Source organism: Tupaia chinensis, unplaced genomic scaffold, assembly GCF_000334495.1.
Source record: "Tupaia chinensis unplaced genomic scaffold, TupChi_1.0 Scaffold000104_1, whole genome shotgun sequence".
NCBI classification, from domain to species: domain Eukaryota; kingdom Metazoa; phylum Chordata; class Mammalia; order Scandentia; family Tupaiidae; genus Tupaia; species Tupaia belangeri.
Window position 1 is genome coordinate 407,098 of NW_006159568.1, and position 16,109 is coordinate 423,206.

The 16,109-nt window shown below is 48.6% G+C and overlaps 1 protein-coding gene across 1 annotated transcript in view; it reads left to right on the forward strand.

Annotated features, from left to right (window-relative positions):
- GABBR2 (gamma-aminobutyric acid type B receptor subunit 2) overlaps window positions 1–16,109 on the forward strand; it is a 414,026-nt gene that overhangs the window by 325,690 nt on the left and 72,227 nt on the right. The window contains exon 11 of the mRNA XM_006143690.1: window positions 1,404–1,536. Within this exon, the coding sequence (XP_006143752.1) occupies window positions 1,404–1,536 (133 nt within the window). The remainder of the gene's footprint in view (window positions 1–1,403; window positions 1,537–16,109) is intronic.

A 16,109-nucleotide genomic window follows, 5' to 3' on the forward strand; every position in this document is an offset into this window, starting at 1 on the left:
TCTCTCTCTCTGGTCAGATTGAAAAATAATAATAATGAATAAAAATTAAATTAAATAATTTGGGAAAAATCTGCAAAGAGACAGGAAATAAATATCAGTATGGTTCCAAATCCCCCTCACTTTTGCCTTCTTAAATGCTGTTCATTCTGTAAGGCTCACCTCCTGCAAGAATTCTGCCCCATCCTGGCCTCTCCCCTCCCCAGTCTGCTATGACAGTAACAATGAGGATATCTTAGCAGCCCATGATTTATGAGAGGACCTCCAGAGACCCAGTGCCTCTCAGATTTTTGTGCCCTATACAGCATGAGCAGATCTCCCATTTTACAGGTGAGGAAACGGCCAAATAAATTACCAAGGGTGTGCCTCCTTAGGGAAGCAGGAGCTAAGCTCTGGACTCAGCATTCTCACCACCAAAGTACTCATGTGGTCCCCACACAAAAATCAGAAGGGTCTCCATTTCTCTATCACTTGTACTTGTGACATGGGTAAGGTGTGGAAGGATTCATAGAATTGCATAATGCAAAGGAAAATGTTCAAGAGATAATTGACCATAATTAGAATCTGCCAAGGAGCCCCTGGATCATGGAGGGCCAGAAAGCTTTAGATGTTCTGAACTGATGGTACTGGCAGATTGGGTACCTCTGGAGGAGGTAAACTCCAGCCCATTAATAGCTTAATCAGTCCTGTTTACTGAGAGCCAGTGTAGGATTCCTGAAGAAGAGACAAAGAAGCATGTAGAGTTTGGGAGTATAAAGAGCACCCCAATAGCAGCCTGATAAGGACAGGTTGGGGGTGAGAATGGGGGCTTCACTGTCCACCTCTATCCCCTGGAGAATGGGGAAGCGTTTCTACCCGTGTGGGTGGCCCTCTTTGTATGTGGGACAGTGTAAGCTTTCTGAATGTTCAGAGGCAGCCAGAGTGGATGCTCCCTCACCACCTGGTGACCCCAGGTCCTGAGCAGCCCCAAATACTCACTTGTGGACCTCCTTGGTGAGGCCTACTCAAGAAAGGGAAGCATGGTGGTTAAAGGTGCTGGATTCCCACATGGATGACCATGGTTCGAGTCCCAAACCTGGTGGCTCACTCGCACATGCTCTCTCTGGTCAAAATTGAAAAATAATGATAATAAATAAATAATCCTATTAAAAAAAAAAAAGAAAGAAAGAAAGAGAGAAAGAAATAAAGAAAGAAATATATGGTGGCCTGGGGGCATTTTGAAAAGGATAATCAGACCCCAGTAAGTAGCACATCTAGGGATCAGGAAGTGGATAAAACTAGAGCCGCCATCTTGCTCTCCCCCTCCAGCATTGGCAACATACACCTCATAGACACTTGGAAAATCGTTGTGGAAGGAATAGCTGACTTAGCATCTCTGTAAATCCATTATCTTTTTCTCTCATCAGGCTGATAAAGATGTCGAGTCCATATATGAACAACCTTATTATCCTCGGAGGAATGCTCTCCTATGCATCTATATTTCTCTTTGGCCTTGATGGATCCTTTGTCTCTGAAAAGACCTTTGAAACACTTTGCACTGTAAGTCATTCTGCATATGCCAATCATATGTGATAGGAAGTTTGTTTGCTTACCTTAATCATCAGAATCAGAGAAAAACCCAGAAGTACTTGAAAATGCATGAACAGTCAACAACCCACTTAGCAGTTCTGCAATTCAACAGGGAAGTATGGTGTTTCAGACCCAAACAGGTTTAAGTGTTGCCTGTAAAATTAAGACAATGCGCTTAACCAGCCTATGCTAGCAGGTAGCCCACTGAAAAATGATGGGATAACATAGAAGTGGTGGTGGTGGTGGTGGGGGTAATCAACCAGAAAAGCTTTAGCACCCAGGGTCAGGGTCATTTTAAAAACAAGCAAATCCTCGCATATTGCTCAAAGTTCATCATAGAATATGGTGAGAGATATGTGTATAGCAGACTTTGAGGCACATAAAAAAAGTTATAATTGTTATTTTCTATAGAAGTGGTGTTTCTTAAATAGTTTTTTTCCTATTGCTCCCTTAAGGAGCCTTTTTGTATCATCTCCCCCATGAAATTTTAATACCTGACATATACTGAATATCTGTTTGCGTGTTTTTTGTAGGACCTATGGTTTATATATAAAAAAATAGTAGCTTTCTTCACAGTCAAGAACCAATGTTTAGGGGCTGGCAGGTGGCATGGTGGTTAAAGATGCTGGATTCCTACATGGCTGACCATGGTTCAAGTACTAAATCTGGCGGCTTGCTTTCTCACTTTCTGTTTCTCTCTCTGTCTATCTCTTTCTGGTCAAATTAAAAAATAATAATAACAAATGGAATTAATTACATAAATAAATAATAAAAAAGAACCAATGTTTGCCCCCAAGGAGGCTAAATTATCCCCATTGAAAATGCATGTGTTTAAGGAAACCCAAAACAGTGTAATTTATTTACTACCGTTTTAAAAGATTATTCTGAAAATTAATTAGCCTTTCAAGATTTTTGATGCCCAAAGAAATGCCTGTTAGTTGTTTTTTAAAGAAGGTTATGTGTTAGCAATTAGCAGTTGTGTGGAACTAAGCTTCCATTGAAAGAATCGTCGGTTTACCTTTTAAAAATAAGATGACCGGTTGGGATTTATTTCTGGACTTTGACTACAGTGGTCTGTCAAAACTGGGTTAGCCATTTGGGTCTCTTTATTGTCCCAAATACAATACATTGTCCAATTCTCTACCTGGAAGATAACACTGGAGGGGATGGTCAAAGGATCAGTGTTGACCGGATTAATCCAAAAGCAACTCTTTTGTAGTTGCTGTTTTCTTTTAAGGTGTTGAGAGCAGCATAGGCCTTTTGTGCAAAGCAGTCTCTTAGATCGTATTTGCTGCTCCAGGGTCTCGGTACTGCCTACCCACTGCTGGGAAGTGGTGGATTGAAAGCTGGCAGTGAGGGGTAACACGCAGCATGTCACCATCCATGCCTTAAACTAGTACTGCATCTGGCCCCTAGGCTCTGGGACAGCCCATGGAAAGGGGAGAACCCCCAGGACCTTATGTGCTAGGGACTTTCTCCTCTGATTCTTGAAGACGATTAGAGACAGTCGGTCTGCCTGTGATACCGCGTCTAGATGTTAATGTCACCAGTAACTTCAATGTGAGTCATCTAGAAAGGAGAATGCCTACAGATACTCTTACTTTAACCCACATTGAGAAATCCTCAAATACCAAGAGGAGTAGCATGACCTGGGTGCTCAAGCTTTCTTTTGCTGGAGTGGACTGGAGGGCAGGGGTACCCCAAAGCTCCATGACCTGCTTGGTTCACTTATCTCACTCAGAGATTTTTAGTGCAAGCTCAACACTGTCCCCTGCTTTATTCAGCCCTCTGGGAGTTAAGGAGGTGACTGCAAGAGAGGCAGATCCTTGGCTTCAGATTGCCGAGAGGCAGCTTCTAAAGAAGTTGAGCAGCCCAGAAGTCGGTATTTGCTCCCTCTGGACCAGAATGGTAACTGCAGCATGTGGCAGTCTTGCTATTTTAGGGAGCTGTGAAGCTCACTGAGTCCCCGATGCTTCACATCAGCATGACTTGTGTGCCCGTGCTGCCTTACCATTTCATTGGTACCATCGTCTTCTATGGCCAACCTTCCTGGGCAGTGGTGAAAAATCTGAGAAAGGGCTGCCCCCTAGGCACCCTGATGAAGCCGAGTGACAAGGACAGCAGGATTTCCCTCTTCCATTCGTGCTTCACCACGCCTAGATTCTCTCCCCAAGTTTGACACCAGGAGGCTAACAGGCTAAGTCAGCAATTTCTAATGTATCTAGTGCTCCGGTCCCTCGGTGGCACCCCTGAGAAGTGAGGGGCCTGCCTCGGTGCCCTAGCCAGCAAACAGTGGAGGGCCAACCCTGTAGTACAGCCATCCAGCACTGCACAGAGGAAGCTGGATCCCACATGGCTGACCAGGGTTTGGCCCCAGTCGCTTAAACAATAGGCCCAGCATCCTGATGAGATAGAGAACTGGAGGAAAAAAGATCGCTGGGTGACTAGGACCCATTGGGAGGTGTCTTGCTCTGTCTTTCTCTCTTTTGTGCATGCAGAACCCTCAAACATTAAAAAAAAATAATAATCAATGGAGCAGAACTCTACCCTGGGTCCTCTCCCAAGTCATTGGCCCCTGGAGAATGCTCGCCCTGGGCCCACGTTCAAGTCTTTGGTGCAGAGAGACTCCCAGACTTTGAGAACTGCCCAGCCCTCGGACAGTCTCTCTGAGAAGGAAGCTTCTGACATCATGCCTTGTTCAGGAGCCAAAGGTGCTTTCTGGAGCTTGGCCTGATTCTACAAACGCTGGGTGACGCGGTCTAGGGAGCAAAAAAAGGGACATCCCCCACACCCGGGCTTTTTCTTTTAATGAAGCCTGACATTCTATTCTGGGAGTCGCGCTCATTTGTGTGAGGGGAAGGTTGTCCTCGGAAGCCTGGGAAGGCGGTATGAATAAATCATAAAGCGCTTTACAAATCAGCATTAGCTCCGAACACGAGGGCTCGGGAAGATGTTAGGGCCCCGTTCTCACCACCCCTGAGAATTCATTTATTTGCAGTCAAGGCTGCTTCAGAGGCTCTGCAAGGGGGAGCCCACATTCATGACTGTGGGGAAAAGGCATAGATTAACTACTCTGGACTGAATTGGGTCAGCACACACGTGTACACGGGTTAAGACCAGGGTCATTGATTTAATAATTCCCAATATTGCCCAGGAAGAGGAACAGAAAGCTCTTGCATTTAGAGCTGCAATACCAATCCCAATGGGTGGACTGGGATTGTACCCAACCTGCTACTCCAGGGGATCTGACTCCTTTATTTCCCTTGCTGCCTTGGTTTCCATGATCTCAAAGCCTAGAAGGCTACCCCAGCAAACTCTCACCCAGTTAGGTGGGGTGCAGAAGGAGAGCAGGGCCAGAAGGTGCAGTGAGCACAGACCTCAAAACAGCTGGGTTTGCTATCCCCACACACTAGCACGTGACCATGGCAAGTGACTTAGCCTGTCTGAGCATCAGTTTCGTCATCTGTGAGATGAGCAGGACAATGCTCCCTTGTAGAATTGTCATGTACCAGACAAGCTGCCTGATACACAGGGCAAGAGTTGGGTGTGGGGCTGTGGGAAGAGGGGTAAGCATCGCAGTTCGTCATCTCTCCTCCCCATTGCAGTGGGATTTCCTGGTGGCCTTCCCTGTATTCCACCAGAAATCTTAATGGACAGGGGACGAAGGAGACTATGAAGTCAGCTCTAGATGTGGTGCAGTTTGGCTTGTCCTGCCACTGTGTTACTGCCACTTTTTTTTTGTCCCTTTTAGTTTCCAATTAGGAAGAGAAATACAATGACAAGCCATAGATGTCAGGAGGAAACCTATGACAGTCACGTGATCAGGCCTCTAGAGACTGTGCCTCTGTTTGGAAAGGCCATTGTAACTTGGACAGGCATGGAGTGGGCACATGTGTGAGCCCACATGCACGTGGCTCTCTCATACACACACACACACACACACACACACAGCACCACTGCTAGGGAAGCAGTCACACTTAGCTTCCATCCCCCACTCTGACCCTTTCCGGAATCTTCCCAGCCTGTCAGTGCTGGTTTCAGCAAGTCTTGCAAACAGCTCCCGCTACACCGTGCTGTCTCCCTGGACACTGTGTGGGTAGTGGAATCACCATAGCAACGTGGCCCCTGTGGGCACAGAGCTGCCTACGAGGATGGTGCTGGGCACGAGCCAGAACCCCAGTACTCAGGGGCGGGGGGTGCCACTCACAGCTGACAAGCTGACCTGGCTCTGGAATCCCAGCTGGGTCAGCCCTGGGAGGAAGGAGGGTGGGGAAGAGAAGAGGCTCTTATCTTCCTTGGGACTCTCAGACAGAAACCCTAGCTAGAGTATGGGAGGGGCAAGAAGGGACTCAGCAAAGAAGATGAGGAGGCCCCTGATGGACCTGGGATCCCAGTGCAGGTCTGCAACAGCCTCCAAGGCTCTGGGGAGCATTTCTGGGGGTGGAGGGAACCAACAGGTTCAAAGATGTCTGAGATGTTTCTATTTTTGTTTTGTTTTGTTTTGGTCAACTGACTTGTCCCCTCCCCCGCCCCCCCCCCAAAAAAAATACAGGTCAAATAAATTCTTAGGGATCTGGGAAATTTTGATACCAACCAAATTTTTGTTCATTCAGATTGTTTAAAATTAAAATATTCATATACCTGAGAATTCACTCTTTTTTTAAATTGCCAGAGGGAGGGGACCAGCATCAGGTGGTATGGAGGCTAGAGCACTGAACACACCCAACAGCAGTTCAAGTCTTGGACCTGGTGGCTTGCTTTCTTGCTTTTTCTGTGTGTGTGTGTGTGTGTGTGTGTGTGTGTGTCACTCTGGTCAAATTAAAAAATAAATTAATGAATAAATAAAATTAAATAATTCTTTTTTTTTTTAGAGAAGTTTTTGCTATGGGACACATGCACTCACCAGAAAGAAAGAGAGACAGAAAGCAAGAAATCACTCCCCCCAGAGAGGATGGCCATGCTGCAATCCCTTCTCCATTCTTCTCTCAGGATCTTGGGCACACATGCACATACGCCCAGCATGAGTTTAAGCTACCGGATCCAGGACTCGAACTGCGATTGACTACATGGGAATCCAGCAACATAGCCATTACGCCAACTGCTGGTCCCTAAATAAATAATTCTTAAAAATAAATAAATAAATTGCAGAGGGTATGTGCACCCACCAGAGACAGAGCTAGACAGAGAAAAAGAGAAGGAAAAAGCACCCCCCCATGGGGCATGGTCATGGCACAATCCTTTCTCCTGCACCTCTTCAACCCGCTGGAATTTCAGGCACACACACACATGTGCCCAGTGTGTTTTTCCAGCCACTGGGGCTGAGGATTTAAACTGTGGCCAGCCATGTGGGATCCAACTCCCTTAAGCACTAGGCTACAGGATCAGCCCAAAGTTCACCCTTTTAAGGTACACCATTCATGGTTTTAGCATATTTATTTATTTGTTTTTCATGCCTTCTCAGCATATGTAAGAAGGTCAAGCACAGAGAGGCTTTGCAGGCGAACTGCCTGTGTTCACGACTGCTGCCTTTTCACTGTGTGACTGTATTTGGCATCTCTGAACCTTAGTTTACTCTTCTATAATTGGATTGTAAGGATTAAATGAGATCGTAAGTGCAAAGACTTTAGTGCCTTCCACATAGTACGGTTCAGTAGTGGCCGTCATCAGTTTGAATGAATAATGGATCTGTGTCGGAATAGTGGCACTCACCTCCGGACATCACTAAGAGAGACCCTGGGGAGGCCGAGTAAACTTGACAAAGAGGAAGCTGGGAAAACGGCGCTGCTGGCTGATGCAGGTTAGGAGTGTCCATGGTGACTTCCAGCCCTGCTAGATCTAGAATAGGACAGAATAGGGCCTCTGAAATAAGCCAAGGTGGCATGGGCCTCTACCCCCATGAGCGTGGAAGGGGCAGCTCTGAGGGCAGGACAGATGACACAAGCGGGGTCCCTGAGGACTCAGGCCACAAGACCCCAGCGATTAGAATCTGGTGTGAAGCCAGTTGGGTGCAGGGGCGCTCTGATGAGAGATCAGGGGAGCAATTTACTGTCAAGTTATTCAACATCTGGTTGTGGTCATGGTTGTGGCACACCTTTTTTTAATTTTTATTTTTATTTTAGGTGGGAGGGTTGCCATAGGATGCATGTGATTATAGGATAGAGACAGAGAGAGGGAAAGTGAGAAATCAACTCCCCCCAGGGAGGATGGACACACCACAATCCTTCCTGCATTCTCTTGGGATTTGGGCATGCAAGCATACATGTCCAGTGTGATTTGCAAGCCACCAGGTCCAAGACTCGAATTGTGGTCAACCATGTGGGAGTTAAGCCTTAACTACTGTGCCACCTGCTGGTCCTAGGCACAATCCCTTTTACAGAAGAGTACACTAAGGTTTAGGGGTCACTGGGCACCCTCCACACTCTCTAAGGCTCAGCTCTAGCATCCCCACTGCCTCCACTTGCTGACGATTCTGACTCCTTTATTTTTTACTTACACACACACATACACACACACACACACACACACACACACACACCAGAAGTGTACTTGCTCAGTGAGCTCTCACAAGCTGAACCCCGCTGTGAGTCCAGGATCCATGCATTAAGAACCCAAACATGACCAGCATCCCAGAAGCCCTCTGTGCCCTTGCAGTCACTGCCCTGAGGTACCTCATCTCCACCCGCCACCTGGAGGGCAGCCACCATCCTGACCTCTCCCTCCCCTACAGTGCTGTCAGTGTGTGTGGATCACCTGGTGTCCGGGTGAAACAGAGTCTGCCTCAATAGGTCCGGGGGGGCGGGGGGGCTGATGCTGCACCACTGACACTCCTGGGAGTGCAGGAGCTGCATCCTCCGCCCGCACTTAGGGCCGCAAGCTGATTATACGAGAAGCCTTATTTGTGCGTTGGGTTCTTAGAGCCGGATCGTGTAAGGGAAATGGATGCATCAGTAATGCAGTGCCCTGAGGACCAACCATGGGAGGACAGGGGCTCCTGGGTTGGAAGACCCGAGTGTGGCCTCTACCCTGGGGCCTCAGGAAGCAAGGCAGTCCTGTCATAGCCGGCAGGGTTGGGTTTGGGTCCTGAAGTGCATGTTCAGCCTCTTCACCCTGCTCACAGGGCTGCGTACACTTGGGGTGGACAGCAGCTGGGCAGGGAGAAGGAGGGGGACCCCTTTGTCCTGACCTCTCCCAGAGAGGCTAGGATTTCCTCATTCTAACTGAACAGACGAAGGCTACCTAGAAACACCCACTTGGCCTCCCACTAAATTCAAGTCCAGTTGGAATTAGTGACATGTTTTCACTTAAAAGGCCGTAAATGTCCATGTTCTTGTTTTTTGTTTTATCGTCTCTGGGATTTCCTTTTGAGGCAGTTGGGAGGTAAAACGGTGTAATAATGTAGGTTTGGGGCTGTGGCAGCATGTGATCCTGCCCTCTCTGGCTGGCCATGATAAAACACTTTGTGCTTTCAGAACACGGCCAGGAATCTGGGATACCCACAGGGTTTGATGGTGGCCTTGTCTGGCAGGTTCAGATGAACTGAGGGTGGTAGCCATGGGGACTGGCTCTGATGGCCTGCTTGGGCCAGCTGGAGCCCTGGACAGGGTGCAGGTTCTCTCTTTTCAGTAGTGGTCCCCCATGCCACCTCTCTGTCCCCTCCATCCAGACCCTTCCCCAGGGAAGGCCTTGCAGTAGGGGGGCTAAGCAGGGCACCGGGCATTCTCCAGACTCCCCAGTCAATGGCAAGTGATACCCTCCCTTCCTACACTCTCATGTGGGCTGCTCTGAGGCCTGTTCTTGTGGGCATTCTTGTTCTTGCAATTCATTCACATGCCCACATTCCCCAGGCACCTACTGTGTGCCAGACACTGCATGCACAGAGCCAGACCACCGAGATGGACAGGGAGTAGACAGTGTAGTCGAAACGTGTAATTAAATCATAACCCCCATTGTCTATATTGTACACCCTGATAGAGGCAGGCCTAGGAGTGGGGAAGGGCCAGAACAAATCAGGGAAGACTTAAAACAGGGAACACCTCTAACCGAGCTCCAGCTGTTTCTGGGAGCCCTAAAATATGCCTCTTACTAGCCCACGGGTTTCACCACGGCCTAGCCACCCCATTCTTCCTCTCTTGCCCTGATACCCACTCAATCACAGAGCTATGTGGGGGCACACATCAGCCTCCTCCCCAACAAACACCCATACCCCCATCTTGAGAGCATTGTGCTTCCAGAAAGTTCTATAACCTCTATTCCCGAGGCACCTTCCTTGCTCTGCGTCGTCTTGTCCCCTGAGCCAAGGTGGCCGAGTGCAGTTGTGTGTCTTGTGCACTGCACAGGGTGTTGGCGTCACAGCCAAGTGGAAGCTGACTTTCAGCCCGTGGTCTGCTCTGAGCCAAGCTCTTTGGCTGGAAAAGCCTGGAGGAGAGGGAGCTTTTCTTTTTATTTTTTCAGAGGTTTTTGCTATAAGGCACATGCGCTCGCCAGAAAGACAGAGAGAGACAGAAATCGAGAAATCACCCCCTCAGGGGGTATGTCCACACCACAATCCCTTCTCCTCCATTTTCCTCTCGGGATCCTGGGCACGCACACACATGTGCCCAGCATGAGTTTAAGCCACCGGGTCTGGGACTCGAACTGCGGTCGACTACATAGGAGTCCAGCAACATAGCCATTACTCTAACTGCTGGTCCCAGGGATTTTTTTCAAAGGGCCCAGAGAGAGTGCCTCTCAGAAATTCCTCCTCCCAGAGAGGATGCCTTCCTCTGATTTGCTCCAAAGCTCCTAAAATGTCCTCACTGGCCCGGATTTAGGTCCCAAAATACTATTGCTTGTGCCCAGAATTTCCTGTGGCCCTGAGCCATTCCCCAGAACTGCTCTGCTCTATCTATAGGGATTGTCTATGTGCATCTAGTGAGTGCTCTTCAGAGGCATTACCTGGGTCTCCCTCCACCTCCTGCCCCAGCAAGACAAGGCCCTGGAGACCTCGGGCTTCTCAGCTCTGGGTGGCAGTGCCTTCCCCCCACCTTGCACGTAACGGGGTCTGGGGCTTCATTTGGACAGTCTGGGTCTTCCTGTACTGCCTTCTCACTTATTGATTGGAAAGGGTGCATGATCAGAATGAAATAAAAGGCCATTTTTAGAACCTTTATGGAGAGTGGGAATGCAGCTTGCCCAGCATGCAGATAACCACTGGGGTTTCTTCTCCATCTGACTTCTGCCCCTGGGCCCTCTGCGGTGACACAAAGACACAGAGCACAGGACCCCTGTCGTCTGTGAGAGCAGACCTGCAAGCAGAGCCTGTGTGTCCGTCTTCCTGGTGATCCCCAAAAAAGGCAATGAAAGCCCTTCGCCCTGCCAGGCAGGCCTTCATAAAATCAGTGGTGCTAGCAGCTGAGCAGAATCACTCCAGGCATAGATTTCTCTTCCCATTTAGAGATTTGTTCACATTTTCCTAGTAGTTATTTATTTTATTATTTTTTAAAGATCACTTTATTTATTTATTTACTCATTTTAATTTTACTAGAGAGAGACAAGCGAGAGAGAGAGAGAGAGAGAAAGTGAAATAGCAAGCTGCCAGGTCTAGTCCTCGAACTGAGGTCGGCTATGTGGGAGGCCAGCGCCCTTAACCACCACGCCATCTGCTAGCCCCCCTAGTAGTTATTTATTTAATTACTTTTAAAGATTTTTACTGTAGGACGATGCGCTTGCTGAAGAGATAGAAAGAGAAATCACCCTCTGGGGGGATGGCCACACTGCAAACTCTTCTCCTGCAGTCTCTTCTTGGGATTTTGGGCACAACATACATGAGTTTCAAGCCACCAGGTCCAGGACTCGAACCACAGTTGACCACATGAGAGTGTGAAGGTGTTATCAGGTACCTGAGGTGTCACCTTAGTCTCTGGTAGCATTGCCATGGGAGTCCTGCACCTTACCCACTATGCCACCTGTGGGCCCCACATCTTCCCCCCTTTTTCATAGTTGATACTGACATGGGCAATGCCACCCAAAGTTGTTCTCCCTGAAAGATATATATGTTCAAGGCGGGTTGTAGAGGGGCTGAGTACTTCGTGGCTGAAGAGAGAAGGCCTTAACATCAGAAGAGCAAACATGGTTTATTTTTTCTTTTTTTTTTGGTGAAGTTTTTGCTATAGTCTGTGTGTGCTCGCCAGAAAGACAGAGAGAGACAGAGAGACAGAAAGCGAGAAATCACCCCCCAGGGGGATGGCCATGCCGCAATCCCTTCTCCTCCATTCTCCTCTCGGCATCTTGGGCACGCACGCACATGCGCCCAGCGTGAGTTTTAGCCACCAGGTCTGGGACTCGAACCACAGTCGACTAAGTGGGAGTCCAGCGCCATAGCCATTATGCTAACTGCTGGTCCCGAGCAAATATGTTTAAGACTTTGGGAGAAAAAGTGAAGTGGTCATTGGTCTGGTGTCGGTGAATCAGGAGGGACTTATATTGGAGGCACACGTACCCAAATAGTCATTAGAGCCCCTCAGACCCTTCTAGCTTATTTGGCATCCCAGAGCCACACCAAAGGGAAGGACCCAGGACAACCTCAAATGAAACCTTCCTCAATATGGGAAATGCCCCTACAGCATCCTAACCAGGGTCCTCCAAGCTTTACTTGACTATGTGGGGGGGATGCAGCTTGCCCCCAGGATCCAGCCAGCTACTGGGATTCCTCCTCCACCTGACTTCCTGGCTCTGGGCCCTCTGTGACGATGCAGAGACCCAGTCACCCTGGACTCCTTCCAGAAGAACTCACTACCTGCCCAACAGCACATTTCTCTTGGGTGGTCTCAGCCCCTTCTGCTAGCCCACGTTCTGGTCCCCTCCATGCTGGTCCTTTCACATGCTTGCTCAGGCTCAAGTTGTGCATTTCTGGTGATGGAGAGTGTATGACCTCCTCAACTGGCCCTCCCTCTCTCCCGAACTCCTGGGATTCAGCCCCGCCATCTCATGGGAGAGGCAGAAATGGTGAGAGGACATTGTCTCAGTGTGACCAGAGCAGAAACACGTAGGAAGGCACAGGTGTGAGGAGCAGCCGTAATTCTCTGCAAGGTCTGCGTGGGCTTCTCTGAGGAGGTGGCCCATGAGTCTAGATATCCAAGGACAGTGAGAATCTGTGAGCAAGGTAGACCAGGAGTGTACTCTGGGAAGAGGAAACAGCTCGAGTCAGGCCCAGCAGTATGAGCCGGCATGGCGTGAGGGGTACAGTTAAGCCTTGTGGTTTTGCTTTGGGGTAGAGTGGCAGGGCTGCTCCTCTGCTAGGGACCTTCAGTGTCACCTGAGGGCTCTGAGAGGCAATGAAGTGTTTAAATCTGGCATTCTTGCTTACATTGCACTAGGGAACTGTCTCTTAGGAGAGTGGAGGATGAATGAGGGGTGCAAGCAGATGGCCTAGGGACTGAACAGGAGGGCGAGGGTGGGGGAGGAGCCTGGGGTGACTCCTAGTCCCTATCTTGGGTGACAAGTAGATGGCAGCACCACTCTTAGTCAGGAGAGATGAGAGCAGCTCAGAGGAAGAGTTGACAGGCTCAGCTTTGCTGTGGAGTGTGAAGGTGTGGGGACACCTGAGTGTCACCTTGGTCTCTGATGGCATTGCCATATGCAGGTCTGGAGCTCAGAAGAGACATACGGGCTGAGAAAGGTAATTGTCAGCAAAAAAAAAAAAGGGGGGAGCAGAACATCTCAGTTTCTCTCTCTCTCTCTCTCTCTCTCTCTCTCTCTCTCTCTCTGTCCCTCTGTATCAAGTATACATGCTCCCTGGCAAATTAAAAAAAAAAAGTAATCAAAGCCTGAAAGTAGGGGTGATAACCCCGGGAGATCACCCTTAAGTGGGCAGAGAAGGGCCAGAGTCTGTTTCAGTCTTACAGACTCGGGCAGCGGAAGAATGGAGAAGTAACTCGCCCCAGTGATGACCCTGTGCAGAGCCGGCCTAGGTGGGTGGCTCTGCTGGTGGGGTCCCCCATCCCACTCTTGCTAGTCCTTCCTCTGGTGTGGGTTCATTGTCGTCTCAGAGCTGCCTCCACATGGGATATAAGCACCCTAGGGAATGTACACAATGATCTAGTGGATCCCTCGGGGTCATTTTATCAGAAGAGTATTGTACAACTTTTATTTATTTACTTTTTAATGTACAAAAAAAAGTTAGAGAAATGAAGCCGCATGGATATTTAATACTAGGATAGGCTCCGTGGGTGTCTGGTGGGCATACGCAGGATCTGTCCTGAGGACGGAATAGTTAAGCAGTCTATGCATGAAGGCGCAAGGCATGAGGAGGAACAGCTGTGGCAGTGACAGGGCACTGTGTCAAGAGTTCCCAAGACAGGTTCAGTAATTCACTAAGATTCACAGGACTCAGCATACAGTCGCACTCAGAGCTGGGATTGATTACGGCCAGAGGTACACAAGATCAACCAGACAAAAAACGCTCAGGTGTGCAGTCCAGAGGAACGTGGGTGCACGTTCCAAGAGCTCTCTGCCCATGGAGTCAAACAGGAGACACGCAGTTCTACCACATGAATAGTGACAACACATGTAGAGTGCTGTCTGCCAGGAACGTTCACGAGAGACTCAGTGCCCGGGGTTTTCACGGGGGTTGGTCTCATCGGCACGCTCCACCTAGCACACACCAAAATTCCAGGCTCCAAGCAGGAAGGCAGGTGCTCGGCATAAGCCATGCTGCCTGCATGAATAGTTCAAGCACATGAGCCACTCTTGCCACTGAGCGAGTGGGGCGACCTCCCGAAATCCAAGTGCCCAAACACCAAATCCGACCTTAGAACAAGGCGTTCTAAGAATGACAGCTCAGATCTCCTTTGATAACTCTTTTTTTGGAGAGGTTTTTGCTATAGGGTGCGTGCGCTCACCAGACAGACAGAGAGATAGAAAGCGAGAAATCACCCCCCAGGGGGTATGGCCACGCCGCAATCCCTTCTCCTCCATTCTCCTCTCAGGATCTTGGGCACACACGCACACGCGCCTGGCATGAGTTTAAGCCACCGGGTCCAGGACTCGAACCATGGTTGACTACATGGGAGTCCAGCGACATAGCCATTACGCTAACTGCTGGTCCCTCCTTTGATAACTCTTTTCTCCCCAGATACCCACCACAGTCATTCTCTGCATTCAGTAATGGCAACATACTGTAGTTTCAGGATGCCATGTTAAATGTGCATTATAGAATTTAGCTAACTTTTTTTTTCTTTAAAGAGAGATTTTTGCTATAGAGCATGTGCACTCGCTGGAAAATGAGAGAGAGACAGAGAGACAGAAAGTGAGAAATCACTCCCCCACACCATGTGGCGGGGGGCGTGGGGGGGAGCATGCCACAATCCTTTCTCCTCCATTCTCCTCTTGAGATCTTGGGCATGCACGCACCTGTGCCCCACCTGAGTTTTAAAGCCACTGAGTCCAGGCCTTGAACAAGGTAGACTATGTGGAAGTCCAGCAATGTAACCATTATGCCATCTGCTGGTCCTGAATTTAACTAACTTTGTATTATGAGGTCCTGACAAATTCAGCCCTCACGCGATAGACAAGTGGCCTGAGAATGATTGCTTCCGCGAACACAAGTCAAAGCAGATATCAGTAATGCTACAGGCACATTAGAATGACACCAGTCCTCAAAATACGAGATCTCTGTCTGCCTCGTGAGGAGAGGAAAACTATTGTTTCAAGTGTCTATCTTTTTAAAAATATAAATGTATCTGTACATGCTCAAGATCAAAATTATTTTTCTGGTAGAAGAAAATGATCAAAAACTCTTGCAGACCCATGACCCTAATGGTCATGTTAACAAATTCACTTTCAAAATACATCGAGACGCTCCCCCACCCAGAAGATTGTTGTGAGGTAGGTGGCCAGCTTCCCCAGGTATGTCCTTGTTCTCAGACAGCTGGCTCCTCGGTGGGGAGGAGCCTGGTCTGGGGTAAGGAGACTGTTTGAGGAGGAGGTGGCATGATGCCAGGGAGAAAGGGCTGAACAGGAATTGAGTTCCAGGTTCAGCTCTGGAGCTGTGTGGAGCTGCTGAGGTTATGAAATAAACACTCCAGCCTCAGTTTCTTCATGTGTAAAGTGGTTCCCTCACTCGGCTGAAGCTCCAAAAAATTCACCTTGGTTTTTGTTGTGGTTTGTCTTTATTATCACATACTTTGTCTCTGGCCTGATAATACTCATTGAATAAATAGATGAACAAATGAACCAATGAATGAATGAATGAATGAAGCAACAAATGAACAATGAATGAGTGAGTGAGGCGATCTGCGAGGGCCCATGCAGCTCGGACGAATGACGAATGTGTGATCTGGGTGCTGAATAAGCTGAGAGTTAAATTCCCAGTAATCGGCTCTTTCCCTGTGCCTGTTCTGTTGAGCTTTCCTGCATCCTGTATGATAATGCAGGTCATAATGTGGCCCTCCTACGCTCTCTCTTAAGCACTGAGGTTTATTCTTGCCTGTCTGATTTCCCCTGTTTTTCAAATAAGATAAAAAAGGAAGGAAGAAAATAGAAGGTCAGATTGCCACCTGTACCAT